We start from the raw sequence: 16,634 nt of genomic DNA, 5'->3' as shown, positions 1-16,634 counted from the left end.
GCACACATTAAACTTTCCATAACAAGGTAAGTCCTTTTCAATCGCTGCTCTAACTCGACTAAACGGCCCTCGGAGGGAAGACAGGAAGTGCCGCACGACTGGAGTGACACGTGCCTCCCAACCGTCCGACCGCTCTTAGTTAAAGTTTGGGATCATGTGGTTATGACTGTGCAGTTGTACAGCGGTGAAAGTTGGTCATTAAGGTTCAAGTACTGGAAGAAGCACTGATGTTGTGGTACCCTGATGGTAGCGGTTCAGTAGTAGGTGGAAAATGTAGCAGTAGAACATATAGTATTGACTCGTATGAGCGGTAGAAGTAGTAGTAACAGTAGAGGTGGAAGGATTTAGAGAAGTAGAGAACTGAAGTAGAGGATATAAAAGATAGGAGTAATAGTATAAAAAGAAGTAGTTACTGTAGTAGAATAGGTGCGGCAATAGTTGTCGATATAGTAATGCTAATGACGCCAGTGGTTGTAGCTATAGCACTCGAAGTACCTGATGTGTCATGGCAGTAGTAGTAGCACAAAAGTTGTGGAGGTAAACTGACCACTGAGAACTGAAAAGTAGCAATGAAGTAAGGATTGTTTCAGTAGGACTCTCACCGGAAGTATGGTAGTAGTTGGAGTTTTTTTCTACAAACACTCGGTCACGTGACTCCGACCTCCCCACCAAGGCCCTGGTCCAGCTAGATCTGCTGTCAGGTTCTACTGGTGTCATCTTTCTGTCCGAAGTGTCGATGGGGTTCTGCGAGCAGTGCCATCCAGACTGGAGCCCCCGGGACCCCCTCGACTCCCCCCTCCCCACCCACACCAGGAAGTCTGCCGGTGTCATCAGCAGCGCCGCGGAGCTGTGCGGCTGAACCGGACCGGCCTGGATAAAGTGACCCGGTATTGACGAACAGTCATCCTGGTTCCAAGGACGCAGAAGGTGGCGAGGAGCACGGTCCGATCAGATATGCTAATGGTCACGTTTCCCCCGCAGAGACCCTCATCCATAATTAACGCGGGGAAATGTGTAAAATAGGTGAGAGGATGTGTAACTTTGTCTTCATGGAGGACGAAGTCCGGGGGTCGGGGGTGGGGTTTGGTGCCGCCACGATAATTATCTGGACCACTAATGTCTGAGACGCCGACTCACTTTCACACAATCCGCAACCTCATCATTCTCCACGGAGGCGAAGGCCGGCGGAGGCGTCCAGTGTGGACTGATCCTTCGCTGTTCAAGAACCACCATAGTGTTCCCCTACCAGAGTGGATCAGAGAAGTTGGCCTCACCTGGGTCTGTAAGCCTCAAGCATGTCACTCAAGAGTGCCGCTGCTGTGGGTGGAGCCTCAGAATAGGTGGAGTTGCAGCGCCCCTATGAGGGCACTGTCATTCAAACCTGTTTCAGTCACATGTCAAAGGTCACATGACATCAGGTTGCATTAACCTGCAGCCTCGGATTTCACATCTCTGATTTCCTCCCCCACTGTCCCCCCCCGCACAGATCAGTATTCTTCCCTTGCCCGTGCGTCTGCCCTTGACGTGTCCACTGCACCGGCACAGAAGAGAACCCTGTCATGTCAGCTCTGGTCAACTGTTCTCCGGTCAAAGCGCCGCATCACTTCTGCAGCCAAGGTCGGGGGGAGATACCAGGGGGAGACCGGAGGGAGGAGGGGGAGCCATCTGATCGCCGAAGGCCACGAATAAACATCTTTTTGTTTGAGTGAAAAATTCAGAGTTTCAGTGGACGTGAGAGTTGCTATGAGCTCACATTTGAGAAGGGAAAAATGACAACATTGGAGGCAAAAAAAGGAACATCCACCCTGGTAATATTCTTATTTTTAAAAAGTTTAAAAAAAGTACTTTGGTGCATAAAACTTAAGGGTATCAACTATTTTTCAATTTAAAAAGACAGTCTCTGAAAAAAATATTGTGTTTGCATTAAATAAAGGATAAATATATTTAGCATATCCAAAACAATAAAAAAACAACCCCTGTTATTTCTTATGCCCCTCTATGTTTTCAGGATGAATTGTGCAATTTTATTTAAATCGTTTCCAAATTTTATTGGAAAATAACTGACCTAAATAACTAAAGGTTGAGATGTATACTCCACCAAACGTAGAAAATATTAAATGACTCATAAAACAAAACAAAAATGCAATTTTAAATGGTAGAAATGGTAGCAAATTCAAAATGCATACAATAACAAAAAAAACTGTCATAAATAATACATGGATTAAAAAATGGGATGGGTAAAGTCACAATATTAAATACATAAATTAAAAACATCAAATATAAACAGAAAAAACATGATTTTTCAAAACTGACTGTTGATATAAAACAGACCAAAAACTATGATTATTTTTTAACAACCAGAAATGTTTCTTGACACATAATAAACGCACCTTTGTTGCAATAAAAAGCACATTTGATACCTCAATACTAGTGAAAAGTGGATGACCACTTGAGTCAGTTTGGCAGTGTGACTGTGCTCACAAAAGAACGGTCAGAAGACAGAAACCTCCTCAACTGTCCGACTCCGGTGACAGATCGTTCGTGAGGGTTCATGACTGATGCACAGAAATCTCTGCTGCCCTCTCTGACCTGCCCGAGGGACACGCAGGCCGCCGTCGCTCGATCAAACCGCATCTTTCCACCACGATGCAAACGATGACAAATTCCATCATCCTGCGTTAATCTGCCTAATTCAGAGTCGGGGAGACTGGCGTGCAGCCGCGGGGCACGTTTGTCTGATTGAATGATGCTGAAGCTGAGCGCCCCCTCCCGCCCCCACCCCCCTCCTCCCACACCCAGCTGAGACCCCCTCCCCGCCTGAGCACGTGTTTCAAATAAAAAACAAATAAAACTTATCCTATACACGCAGCTAAGCAAAAAGGCATATTCCTTTAAGTCATGTGACCTACATTAATGATCACCCTCATTAATTGACGTTAGTTTAAAACGCGCCCCCCACCCCACGTGACACAGTGCTGCAGTCTCCACCGCCGCCAGCAGGTGGCAGTGTTGCAGCGCCTCCACCGGAGGAATGCAGCAAAACAAACAAAAGGAAAATGAAATTCTTTCATATCAGACTTCACATTCAATACATATGAATCAGGCGACGCGCGGCCGAGAGTCCTGGATGAGAGATACAGTATAGATATGTTTAATATTTATTCAACAAAAAGCCAGGCGTGCCGCAGACGACAGCGAATTACTGATAATATTTCTGTCAGAACATCAGATCCACTCGGAGCTGCTCAATAATTGAGTGACACGGTAAATAATGGATCCGGTTTCGGAGCAAAACGTATATTAAAATGAACAGAGGCTGGAGATCCACCTCATTCGTTCCTAGGGTTTGCACTTTAAGAAACGACTTGGCAAACACCAACTCTACAGGATGGACCCGACTAACATCTGAGCAACACCTGTGTCATCTGTTTTGCACAACTACACATCCAGCTGAACACACACTACACACCAGTACTGATGCACAAAAACGCAGGTGCACAGAGACATAAATAAATGTACACATACAAACTAGTGTTTTAAAGTATGCACACACAACATCTCACACACAAACGCATCTCAGATATTCAAGTATGTTTTGTGGAAGGCATTAAATGTACATTTATTGTGTGTGTGTGTGTGTGTGAGTGTGTGTGTGGCTGTCAGCTCTGGCCTCTCGTCACTGTGGGTGGAAGAGACCCGGGCGGGCAGCTCTGAATATAGCGGCTAGTTACCATAGTAATGGGCCGGTCATCCGTCTCCAGCGTGCGAGACGGTGATGGAAGCGGACAGGACACGCCGCCGTGCTCTTTATCTATGCATCTCCTGCTCACTCTATCCTCCGCCGATGAAAGAGAGGAAGTGCAGCGCGGCCTGGCGGAGGAATGCGCCGGAACACGCACGCAGACCGCAAATAATTGATGTGTTTGGACTGTTTGTCAACAGCGGAGGTTGCGGTGCTGGTCTGCGGTGGAGGAGCTCCAGGGCCGCTCCATAGGGCCGACTCAAGAGAGGTCACATGACCAGCAACACCAGCTGGAGCAAGATTGTCACCACGACGGACGGGTTTACAGGAATTATCTGAGTCACGGAAATGTCTGGGTGAAGGGATACAAAATCCGAAAACAACAGAATGACGCTCTTAGTAGAATTCCCAAAAATGGGGGATGAGCAACCGATTTTGAGAAAATATGTTTCAACCAATCATCGATATTATGGAAGACAATATTTCCCACGTTGGATAAGATCAACAGACACCAATATAACTGGCATAACAATTCAAGACAGGCTGTATTTTCCTGATACGAAACAAAAAGTGACAGAATAAAAACATTCTTGATAGATACTCATACACTTGATATTATTTCAGTGAGTAGACATTTTGAATTTTGAAAGTCTACTGCATGTCAGACTAACTACTACTTAAACACAGTAACTTGACCTAAATACTGTTTGAAATCTCCATCCACCTCACCAAAAAAGAAAAAAAAAAAATCAGTGTTATAATAATAAATTCTAACATGTGCAATACTGAAATGAGAGTCAAAGTTACATTACGTTATGTGAGAGCACTCAAGCTACATCATTTTTTTTTATTCTGTGAGGACCACCTCTGATGTTGTTACCCTTTTGCACATCACTAATTCTTGCTCATACGAACATCTTTGATGCCCATCTCAGCCTGGTTAGGTGTCTATTGACAAATGAAGTCACCGATAGCCTCATCTGGTAGATGCAGATACCAGTGCGGGACCGTGTGGTGCAAATGGAGTCTTCAACCTTGTCCTCTATGGATAGTTTCCAAAAATCAACCCTTCTATTCACTTCACAGCCTTGAGATGAGATCAGATTTGGCAAACGTTTGCTCATCAGCTCATAGTCAGGAAAAAAATATGAATATACAAACACTAACAGCCGCTGAGCAACATGTCAGAGTGGAACTTCATCTCCTCATAGCACCAGTTTAACTGCGATGTGTCACAGATAAACGGTTTGCACAGTTGCTGGATCACATGACCCGCCTTATGTATTCCTGTCTTACTTCCGCTGCTCATCTCCTTAACCAAACAAGTTTTTCTCGCTGTCCCAGACCACTTATCGACGGCCAGAGCCGGCCTCAGGCCAAACACCTGTTAAGTCCTTCTGATGGCTGTGGTGGGCAGGCTTAAGTCAGGCGACTTCCCGGGCTGACAGGTTGAGCTCCAGCGGCAGGTGAGAAGCGGAACAGGAAGTGGATCAAAAGATCACCGAGGTCGACAGTCAGTTTGTGGTATTTCCGTCATTGTTTGTACCCTACAGAAGTCTCAGGTCCGTTGCCAAGGCGACAAGGGCCAAATATCCAGGCAAATAATAATAAATATAATAAACGTTGCTGCGTTGTTTATGTTATTAGATTACGCAACTGCTTTGTGTTAGCATCATGTTTATTTATATTAGATGGCCTTTATTAGTCCCACAGTGGAGGAATTTACATTACAACAATAAAAATACTAGCATTACTTTTCCACAAAAAACTATGTTTTATGGAAAAATATTGCAGTTACGTTGGTGTTGCAGAATGTTACATCTTCAGATGTCACAGTCATTAATAGTACTGTGTATTAAAATGGCTATGAACAGTACATCTATGTGATACACTCTGTGTGACTCTGTAGCTACTGTGTAGCTACTTATGGTTTGTCCTGCTTAATTAATGCAACAATTATGTTTGGAACTATTGCGTACTTAAGTTAAGAGCTTGTCGTTATCATGTAAGTTACGTTTGTGTGTGAATCTGGCATGTATGCAACTGAGACATGCTATGCTACACTATGCTATTGGGCACTTAAGGCATGCTAACAGGGCTTGACAACCAGGACGCCGTGTGAGCTTCTATATGTTTGTATTATTGTCATTATTGTCAGAAATCTCTCCTCACTGCCGCAGATGTTTGTGTTTCACTCGTGTCGTCCAGTGTTGACAATAAATCTACATGCGCGGCTACATGTTTTTTTTAGTAGCCGTCAATCTGGGATGCTTCCGGGCCTCATTTTTCACCGAGTCAATTACTCGACAACTGACCCCCCCCAACGAACCCCCCTGCGCCCGTCCTCCAGGGGGTGAGGTGATCATTTGTTCTTTTATTAAACTTGATAACGTCATGTGCGCGGCGCCCCTCACTGTTCTCTGGCCTGCAGCGTTTGGTGTTATTGGTGCATTATTTCACGCATGCCCTCCTCTTTTATCAGACGCTACTGAAGTCGTGTTAATAGACTAGAAAATTGAGACGTTTTATGAAGTACGGGCTGTTTATGAAAAATCCATAGTGTGTGAGCGTGTCGGGGGGGGGGGGGAGTGAGATAAGAGCAGGTTTAATAGATTATGGCAAACAGGGGAGCCGCGTCAGGGCTGACAGACTCCTCCTCTGAGATCCCTCATATTTTATGGGATTAATTTTGTTGCGTTAGAAATGAAGTTAAACATCCTAATTAATCTGTTAGTGCGGCGTGAAGACCTCCCTGAACGCAGGCGGGCGCGGCTTTTTGGCTAATTACTCTCCTCCAGTAATGGAGGTGGAGGCAGCTCAGTGTGGTGTCGGCCGGCGCACGTTCGCTCCAGTGATGTCACTGACCCATAGTTCCATGAATTAGTTTCCAACAGTGGAAGTTACACATCACTTCCAGTCTTGTCTAAAGTTTCTCTTTCCACTTTTTAGCTCAATCTTATGAGAAATTGACTCACAGGCAAACACAACTATTAGCTGCAGCGTCCCCTTTTTCCCTTGAAGGCCAATTGCCTGACCTTTACCGTGCTCTCTGACAATTTCCAAAAATCCAATGAGGACTCCTCGATATTGACTCAAAATAGAGAGCGGGGGGCGTCTCCCCGAGCATCACAGCACAATGTGATCAGTGAGTCTAATTTCCCAGCGGCTCCCAGGGGCGAGCCACTTACCTTAACGGGAAAGTGGAGATGTCTAACAGTCGTCCTGCCATTCAGAGCCGCGCAACTATTGTTGCCTGTCGATTTAATCGCGACTCCAGAGGGAACGCGGCGGAGCAGACGGCGAGCGCTTTTCAATAGACGTGTAGAGACCTCCGACTCACGGGGTTAACCTGATTTCAGTAAATGCGTGGTCCATGCTTCCGTCTGAGCTACGCTGACTCACTCAGCGCAGTGATGTGTCAGCACACCAGAGAGATTCAAACAAACTGCGCGCCTCGATTCATATATTTAGAGAGACATGCTGAACATAAATTCTTTTCACCTACCAAAAAAAAATGTCTTGACTCCAAAAGTAAGACGAAAACAAGATATCGCTTTGAAGTACACCATTGTTGCCATCCCACTTCTCAAACGTCCCAAATTTGCCTGGTACCTTCAACACCTAAGTGTTAAGCTTGCTGTCAGATCACGGATTTGCAAGTCACCATTCTCCTTCCAAAAGTTGGTAAACAAGGATGACAGGCCCATGTTTCGGCTTCCACTCAGTGACACCCACCATGATATGTTGTGAAGAAGTAATAAAAGGCCTAAAACTGTATCAGTCATCCCGACAATTTTCTGAGTCAGATGCAGAGTGACAGCAGAACCATCAGAACAAAGCATAAATTAAGAGTTTTTGCCTCTATAGCCGCCGGCTGTTAGTTAAACTTGAGGTCAGGCACATTTACATACGATCCACCAGGAGGCCCCGCAGCTTTGACAACAGAAAGGTTAACTAATTCTCTAAATCAAGTCAGATCTGAATCTGTCAGCTCGCCGGGCCGAGTCCGTCAGTGGGCCGCTCCAGAGAGATGACAAGTGAAGCGGATGAATAGAGAGACGGATGGTGTCTGAAGGTCCAGCGTCCATCACCTGACAGTCATGTCTCCACCTCCACCATGGACACCAATGAGGACTGTCAAATGACGGGGCTCACGATAATGCTGCTCACCCTTTAAGATATCTGTGATCGCTTGGAAAAAAAGGTGGAGCTGAGAAAACGTTATCAACGGAGAAGTGAACTGGTGACCAGACTGACACTGTCAGATGATGAGAAAGACTCTAACATAAGCAACTCGTAGCACGACTTGCATCTGAGCAGCCGGCTCCAAAACAACTTGCCCCGGGTGCTCAAGTCGCAACATTTGTGTTAACATTTCGCTTCATTGTCCTTTTGATCAATTTGCCTTCTATTGTACGTCACTGCAAAAAGCTCTAAAGGGGTAATGCGCTGCAACTTGTCGCTGGAGTTCAGATTTTTCAACTTGACCATTTGATGCAACAAATGTCACCTAAAACACACTGATGTGGTGAACCTGTCGCCCAAGCTGTGTCACATCTCTGCTCCCATACAGTTTGTTGCATGAGACAAGGAGCGTAGGGAAAAAATGGTTCCCTGTCATTGTTGTGTCTCGCAGCAACAATGGTGGCAGAAAAGTGTCATTAAAGTGAAGTCTCCCAGGGCCACTGAGCACAGACGTACCGCTCCTCACGTCTCACAGCACGGGGGTAATTGCATCATTCTGTAAAAACGTCTCGCTCTGACGACTTGCTAATACATTCGTGATCAAATTAATTTATCGCAGCAGGAAGAGGGAGTCTAAGTGGACGATCAGGCCCTCAGAGATCACACGCTCGTACAGAAAAGATGGTGACCTGGCACTTGTGTGCAGACAGAACAAAGCCGGCGAGGTGGACGCTTGTTGACGGAGAATTGACAAGAGTAATCCTGCGTAATACACTGGAGGAAAAAGAGTGACTGGACAACCGTGTAGCAGCAACACTTCCTGTCCATTTCCACACTTCACCACAAGTGACCAAACCAGAGCAGATTTGAGAAATGCAATGCTGACCTTGAAAAGCCTTCTTCTTCTGCGTTCAATTTTTTTGTCTTACATGCACTGTCAATCATTCCTTAAGTAAAACCTTGACTCGCACCACTGCGTCATGCTCAGCTGGGACTCACCCGGACCGCCTGGCTGTAGGGCCCGATGTTGGCGGGGGCCCAGTGGGAGAGACTCTGGACGTGCATCGCTTCTCTCCGATGGAAGCTGTCATCCTCCTCCGTCCATCTGTGGATCAGGCAGTCCATCCGCAGCAACTGCCCGGGTGGCAGTGGGACCTGGACACAGACCCTGACAGGCCGAGACAGTTAGGAGGATCCATGCAGAAAAATGTAGAAGGTGTGACGCCTCACCTGGCAGGGGGATTCGAGCCAAAGTGTTTCTTGTAGACGGAGTTCAGCCGAGCAAAGTCGTCCATTCGGCGGACGTAGAGATGGACGAGGACTATGTCCTTCATTGTCAAGCCTCGGAGATCCAGCACACCTGCACACACCTCAGTCAGTCAGCTGTCACATGATCTTAAGACGTGGTCCTTACAGGACTTCAAATACAGACGACCCACAGATAACTCAGAGGGAAGTTGAGGCCTTCGCCTCAGTGCTCACTCCCTCACCTGAGCCTGAACCTGGAGAGCCAGAATTGGAATTGAACTAGAGTTTAAAAACACTTCAGCGCAAGCACTTTGGTCCGCCCGGCTGCGTAGCGACACCAGACGAGGGTCTAAAACAAAGACTCTCCAGTTTGAAGAGCTCCAAGTTTGTTTTTCCTCCACCGACTCTCAGCACACAAAGAGCCGCTTCATTAAATATTAACTGCTTTAATATCGTCTGTGTGAAGAGTCTGCAACATTAAATATGCTTTTCATCTCTCGCGCCGCTTCTCCACCAGAAACTGACTCAAAGTTCTGCAGGCAGTGAAACAAAAAAGACCAGCGAGCCGTTTGTTTTACAGTTGAAGGTTCGTTTTAACGCCTCGGCTCCAGCTCAACCTCAAACACCTCAATGAAACAGAGAGAACCGACACGTAATATTCTCTGTCTGGGAGCAAAAACCCAACAAAGATTTTATCATTCATTTTTTCAACACGACAATCATGAGATTATAAGTCATATCTGCCTCTGACATCAATATCTGATAAATATTTGACAAAGCTTTAGATTATAACAGTTGAAACGGATACAAAGGAGAATTTTGAAACACTACATTGAATTGATATTTTAAACATTTTAAAATACAGTGAGATGACGATTAAGAAATATTTACGAAAAACAGAGCACAAAACACTTCACAGATTACAAATATAAATAAATAAATAAATACAAAATAATGATAAGAAACTGCTACTGCAGCCACAAGATAAATTTAAGTTAGGTCATGAGACGAATTGAGAGATTTTGAAAAGTAAAAATGTGCCAAAAAGCTTGATTAACTAAGTATAAAGTCCATTAAATAAGATGAAAGATTGTCAATTTTTATTGAAATGCAAACGAATAGAAATGAACAAACTCAAGTTTCAAAAACATAAGTCTATTGCAGAAGAAGAAACTCAGTGCGAGGAAGTCGATAAGGACGGAAGAACTTGCATCAAAACATCACTTTAAAGACACAACTGACAACACAAATGAAAAGTGATGAATTAAAAACACATTCTTACTCTGTAGCTTTACAAAAGCTGCAGCTGTCTGACCCTCAACGTCTTCGCTCTGCAAGTTGCTGAGTCCAGAGATCCACTGGAACCCAGCTGAGGATCTGGAGGAGAAAGATGGTGCAGCATCTGAGAGGAAAGACCAGGAGTTTGGAATCAGAGCGATGCATTCTCCGCATGCAAACAAACAAAGACAAAGTTGTGCACAACAGCACAAACTTGGCTCATCAATTACTGAAACCTACAACTGCATTCACAAATGTTGGGCCCAAAGTCTCACCCCAAAAGAGTGAACCCTTCATGTCACAGCCTCCCCAAATGAGGGGCATCCAGATGATATGATGACATCACTGCAGTTCAGTTTGTGAACAGCGTGTGGCGCTACGAGACGACTGACATGGTTGGCAGGGTAAATTAATTCGGGGCGGTCAACAGTTCTGAGAAATGACAGCTCTTGTCAAACAATCACTCAGAAACACCAGCGTGGGGACGCTGCTGCATGACACCGATTGAGGAACACACACATAAATAAACACACACACACACACACAATGAGTGTGTCTCACCATGGCCTCTCTGACAAGCGAGGTCACTATTTGATGTAAATTCTTGCCAGTCGTCTTCGGCCCGATCAGCATATTCCTCCACCTCCTCCTCCTCCGTCAAATCGTCGATGGCTCTTTGGCAAGGACAAGTACCGCGGGGCGTCGCACTCGCCACTGCCGCCTGCAATAAAGCACCGGAGGGAATTCAGCGGGCCAAACGCCGCCAGAGTGCAGCGGACCTTCTGCAAAGACGGACAAAACGCTGTATAATTAGCGTGCGAGTGTGTGTGCGACTTCAAGGAGAATGAATATGAAACAACATGCTAACATATTCGCAGCGCAGGCGGCAGCTGTGCTGGATCTGATAGGAGCCAGCGTCAGTCAAAAGTCCGGCCCAGATGAGACCAGATCTGGACTCTTGGTGGTGGTACTGGATCGCTCTCATGCGTCACCACCTCCAAACATGAGCCACCCCCCCACCGGTCCTGACCCCCCATGGCAGTAGTCCATAGAATAATCCAATTAATTACTTGAGGAAAGTAGCTTGAGCAGCACTAACAGGGGAGATGATGGTGGTCCTCCCCACCCCCCGTCTCTGCCCCTCATCCGCTGAGCCTGCTGCGGTTTCCTCTAGTGCTGGTGTCACCGCCGATCTGTCACCCTGACGAGAAGAGCTTCAGAAGGCTGAGCCGGGGCAGGTTCTCCCCTGGTCGCCCCCCCATTTTCCCTGCTCAGCAACCTAGTGGGGGGAGGCGGGGTACGGAGGGGGGGCAATTGGACAATATGTACCTCGAGGGCAGGGGCTGCAGGTCGGGAGGGATGGGGTATGTTTTCTGTCCATAACAACGTGCCCCTCCTCGTCGCCCCCCGGAGACTCCCAGGCCACAAACACTTTAAATCCACTTGTTCTTCTTTCAGCTCCAAATATTCACATTGCACTCACCAAAGATGAGCGGTGCAGCAGTGGGTCCCCGGTCACTCTTACTAGATGGGCTACCAATCTGGCAAAACCCAAAGCTAAAATCCAAACTCTCATGAACATCGCAAAAAAAAACTTTGACTTTTTTATGGTCATGACTGTTCTGAAGGGAGTCTTTTTTTGCCCATGAAATTATGTATTTTTATATTGATATTCTTCCAATGTTTTTCACTGCTTTTGAACTTTCGATATTTTGATGATCATCATCTAACAGCTAATAGACAATCTCTTGTAGACATTGACATGATCATTCTATATCATTAAGTGACCACTAACACAGTGGCATGAACCTGTACTCCCTCGGTTCACATCACACACACAAAAAACCCTTTTGGAGGAAATCGTATGCATGTGGACGCAGCCTCTCGCTGCCCTCAGTAAAAACAAATCTGCTTGTTTATGAAGTGAAACTGCTGCAGCCCACCACCCTGCAGCCATTGAAGCCCCCACTGAGCAGCCTCACTCCTCCTCACTCGCCTCACCCGCCTCCCCGCCGCCTGCGTCCACTTTGCCAGCTACCTGAATGCAAAGCTCCTTAATGTGAGCGGACATGTTTATTAAGCCGGGCCTCGTTTCGGGCAGCGGCGAATATTGCAGCCGTCAAAGTAGGCCATGTGGAGCCGGGGGAGAGTGGCGGCGAGGCCCCGTGGAGGCGGCTCTGAACCCTGCTCTCGTATTCTCTTTCTCCTCCACAAAGTTATCTCACACCAAAGGCTTTTTGCTCTGCTCTTTGTTTGGAGCCCAAAGTTTTCCTGAACTCTTCAATCGATCGTGAAAGTCGGTCCGGACTCACGTCTCTGCTCTCCGTGTGCATCTGGGTGAAGCGGAGGTACCCAACCGGGGCGAAGGCATCTGCCGAGTGGATCACTGTCTCTGCCGCGTCACTGCAACATCAGCAAAAGTCAAGATCATGCAGTTCGACTCCTTAGAAGCCAGGCGGAAGTTATGGTACAACGAGAAGAACAAAAAAACAACAGCTGGAGAACCACAAGGGAAAGGAGTATGGTACAAGGAACTAGTTGTAGCATGAGCAGCTTTAAAATTTTGTGAGTCCAACATGCAGTAAGTGTGCTAGTACTGGTAGAAGTGGTCATTTTTGCAGTAGGAAGTTGAAGTAGATTTGGTGGCATAAGTAATACCAGAAGATCACTAAGATGAGCAGTAGTTGCACCAGTGCAGTAGCAGTCAAAGTATTAGTAGCTGAAGCAACTTTGAACTCACATGACCAGCTTCTTCTTGAAGAGCGGACAGTCCAGAGTCAGAGTCTCGTACTCTCCGCCCTCCCCACAGATATGGACACCAAACTTCTGAGACAGCTGAGACACCTAGAGTTAAGCTCTGTTTGTGAACTCAACGCTCAAGGCAACAACAGACCTGTAGCAGGTGGCTCTGCATCTCGGACAGAGACTTTCCCAAGTGCTTCTCTGGATCCAGTCCTGGAGACGGGGCAGAGAGACAACCACAGAGAGACATTTATTTTATTGCAGCACTCGCCACAGCAGGACTTCCCTAATTCCAATCCAGAGAGACCCGAGTAGATCCAAACCTGACTTGGACTCAGATGACTGACATTAACGGTCACAACTGGTTGATTATCTCTCGGATGGACGAGGAAGTGTGACAGGAGCGAGAAGAGATGCCCTCTAATAAGTCTCAACCCTCAGTCCCGTGGAGCGACGCCGGACCAGAACCAGCTCATGTGTTTCATCAGAGGATGTGAGGAACTCGGGAGGCCTGACAACCTCAAAGGTGAATGTGTCATCGGTCTCAGTGTGGGGCGTGGAGGCGGGTGCCACGTGGACCGGAGCTCCGGGTTCATCTGCGCCATGCCTCGTCTGAGCGCCGGGGGTCCGGCACTTGAGGGGCGAGGGAGGGAGGTGGTGTGAGGGAGCCCCATCACAACCTTCGTCACCTCCCCGGGGAGCGTGCTCTTAATGAGAGTGAGAATATCTAATCTCCACAGCCTCTCAACTTAGCCTCAAAAAGGTAATGAGGACGCCGAGGAGAAAGCATTAAAATTCAATCCCCTTTAAATTTGCACTTTAATTAGTCATGCCTTTTAACAAATTTTAATAATTGGCTCCAAATTGCTGCGAGGACGCCACGTTTTATTTAATGTGTTCATTAATGTCGCCGCCGCTAAATTATAGACCAGGCGCGGAGGAGGTGGGAAGATCTGAGGGCGAGGAACCGAGGAGGAGTCTTCTCCGGGAGTACGTGTTCCTGCTCCAAGGCCGGCGAGGACATCGTCCTGGTCCCAGGTCCACCTGTGGTCTAGAGTCACGGTTTCCACCCAGACCTTGTTCTTCACTAGATCTGCACACCAGAAGTCCCGTGGACTGCCGTAGACCTCAGGTCCAGAGAGGAGCAGATCTAACCCCCAAAGTCTGCACGTCACTTTTAAGGGTCGCAGGTTCTCCTTGAGTCCATTAATACATTCGAAAAACCAAACATTTCATTGATCGCAGCAAAAAATGTGAGTTGTGGTATAAGGTTAACCATTTGAGGGATACATTTGGGTGGGACACTCCTTTACATGACGCTCTCATCTCCCAAACCTGTTTTACAACTCGACCTCAACCCAATTACCTGACCTCATTATGCCACATTAAACCCAAATAAGCCCAGTGGAAGCGGCCGTTAGCGAGGGGGAAACTGCACTTAAGAGAGAGCGACACGTCCCTCTGAGACCTCGGGAGGAATCGGTCTTCTTTAAAAGAGGCTTTTTCCGTCCTATTATCCCATAAAAGTCCAATTAAACCCGGCGAACTTTAAACGACAGAGTCCGGTAATGAGAAAGAGTGTTTCTTTAGAGGGCCTGAAGAACTGGGGACATTAAAGAGGTCCAGAATTACCAGGAGATAAACCGTTTACCTGGAAATAAAACAGCTGTAATCACATTAGATGGACCTTCAGAAGCAGACTACTCTGGACAGTAGGTTGAACCATGAGGAGGAGAGCACAGAGGAAGGCACCAGGAATTAGCCTCACTGGTTGGAGGATCACTGAGGGAGATGCTGGCAGTGGTCTGTGACAGAGAGGTCCTTGAAGCAGCAGTGAGAGTGGTGCCTGATCCATCTCACCCTGTGGTGCAGTGAATACAACACACTAAGTCCATGGGTGTTCCTTCTGGTTACTGTGGCATTTTACAGAGCAGGACAAAATGGACATCTAGACTCGATCCAGACTCGTTGTGGCTGATGCTTGTTGAAGGCAAGACAAAAACGACAAGGGTTAACAATGAGCCTCATCCTTGATGACTCAAACATCCATCTTCATCACTGGCGGAAGGTTTGAGTTGTGACTCTTGATCGATTCCGGATCGCACAGAACATCAACATGGTTCTCGAATGTAGCGGGATCAGATTATTCTCCTGACAGAACGAAGTTTGCACAGACTCTCAGCTGCACCTGAAATCCTCCTGGCTTGGTCAATAGTAATTACCGTCAGAGGCCGGCTCTGGCCCGCTTCGCTCGCGATGGACTGATGTAAACCTCCTGGCCCAGAGTTATGTATCTAATTGAAAGAGCGGCTGAATTTGCTTACAGAGTCTAATTCTAAATTAAAAGCCTGGAGATTGTAGATAATGTCGGGGCTGAGCTGCAGTATCGCTTGTCTGGAGATCCGGCTGACAGCTCGCCTGTAATCCCCGCCTTTGCATGGAAAATTGGATTGCAACATTGTCGTTCATAAATGGCGAGAAAAGCGCCTTTAAATAGCATTCTCGGAGATCCCGAAACAATGGCCGGTAGCTATCGGCCCATCTTCACAAGAGTGACGAGCGGGGAGGCGGCGTGGTGGACAAGATGACGAGATAATACCTGTGTGTGTGAAATGTGTCGGCTTCTTATCTCAAATTCAGCATTTGTGAACAGAATAATAGACGACACGAACACACTCAGATTCGATCTGGAGAAAATACATGAGCAGAAGCTGATGATAAGAACAGGACAGACGCTGCTGATGCACGTCGAGTATGAGCCAATATTTGGTCAGTCAGGCCACTAGAAACTCACTTTCGTTCCTGAACTTATACACGGAAATAATCTCTGGTCCTTGGTAGATGTGAACTTCATGCAGATGATGTGCAGCTGTTAGAACTCTCACTTGGCTTGAGGATCAGCTCACATAAAGTTGAAAAATGACCTGGCTGAGTTAGATTTCTAGGTGCTGAGGTTCAAGTATTTAAGTATCTTGAGGTCTTGTTCTTAAGTGAGGGGTGGAGAGGCCAAAAGAACACGCTCTCCATCTCCACGATTCCAGGAGAAAATACAACTTTCACCCAGTATGAGTTTTAAAATCACCTGATAAGAGTGTGACCGGCATTTCTCAAAAACAAATACAGTTAGGGAATCCAGGAGAGAAACTGCTGCAACTGAAACCTGTTCATTAAAGAGAAAGAGTCAAAGAGTCCTCTCTTCAGCTCGTGTGTATAGCATCACATTTAACCTGACTTTGGTGAGTCCAACTCTCCTCCTCAGAGCTCAAAGGTCACACTCCAGCTGTGATAAAAGCTTCTCCTGAGGCTCAACTTCCAGTTCACACGTGCCAATTATCAGCAGAGTCATGAAGGGCTGAACTGACGCCCGCCCTACCAGATCACTTAACTAATAATAGTTATAATAAGGTTTTAGGACCTGATGGACACCTCTAGAGAGGTT

General features: G+C 46.7%; 1 protein-coding gene across 2 annotated transcripts in view; it reads right to left on the bottom strand.

Moving 5' to 3' along the window:
• Window positions 1-16,634, bottom strand: part of dph6 (diphthamine biosynthesis 6) — a 38,961-nt gene that overhangs the window by 10,191 nt on the left and 12,136 nt on the right. Inside the window, exons 6-12 of one of the 2 annotated variants that reach the window (XR_008412692.1) lie at window positions 13,347-13,408; window positions 13,194-13,288; window positions 12,766-12,856; window positions 11,015-11,174; window positions 10,458-10,577; window positions 9,158-9,287; window positions 8,927-9,082 (exon numbers count right to left, since the gene is read on the bottom strand). Coding sequence is in view for 1 of the 2 variants with exons in the window: in XM_053845767.1 (XP_053701742.1) it covers window positions 8,927-9,095; window positions 9,158-9,287; window positions 10,458-10,577; window positions 11,015-11,174; window positions 12,766-12,856; window positions 13,194-13,288; window positions 13,347-13,408 (827 nt within the window). In the remaining variant the exon portion in view is untranslated. Of the gene's footprint in view, window positions 1-8,926; window positions 9,096-9,157; window positions 9,288-10,457; window positions 10,578-11,014; window positions 11,175-12,765; window positions 12,857-13,193; window positions 13,289-13,346; window positions 13,409-16,634 lie in introns of both variants that reach the window. The other variant, XM_053845767.1, reaches the window with a different exon arrangement.

The sequence above is a fragment of the Synchiropus splendidus genome, chromosome 16 (assembly GCF_027744825.2).
Source record: "Synchiropus splendidus isolate RoL2022-P1 chromosome 16, RoL_Sspl_1.0, whole genome shotgun sequence".
Classification (NCBI taxonomy): Eukaryota; Metazoa; Chordata; class Actinopteri; order Syngnathiformes; family Callionymidae; genus Synchiropus; species Synchiropus splendidus.
This window is presented reverse-complemented; position numbering and strand designations above follow the sequence as displayed.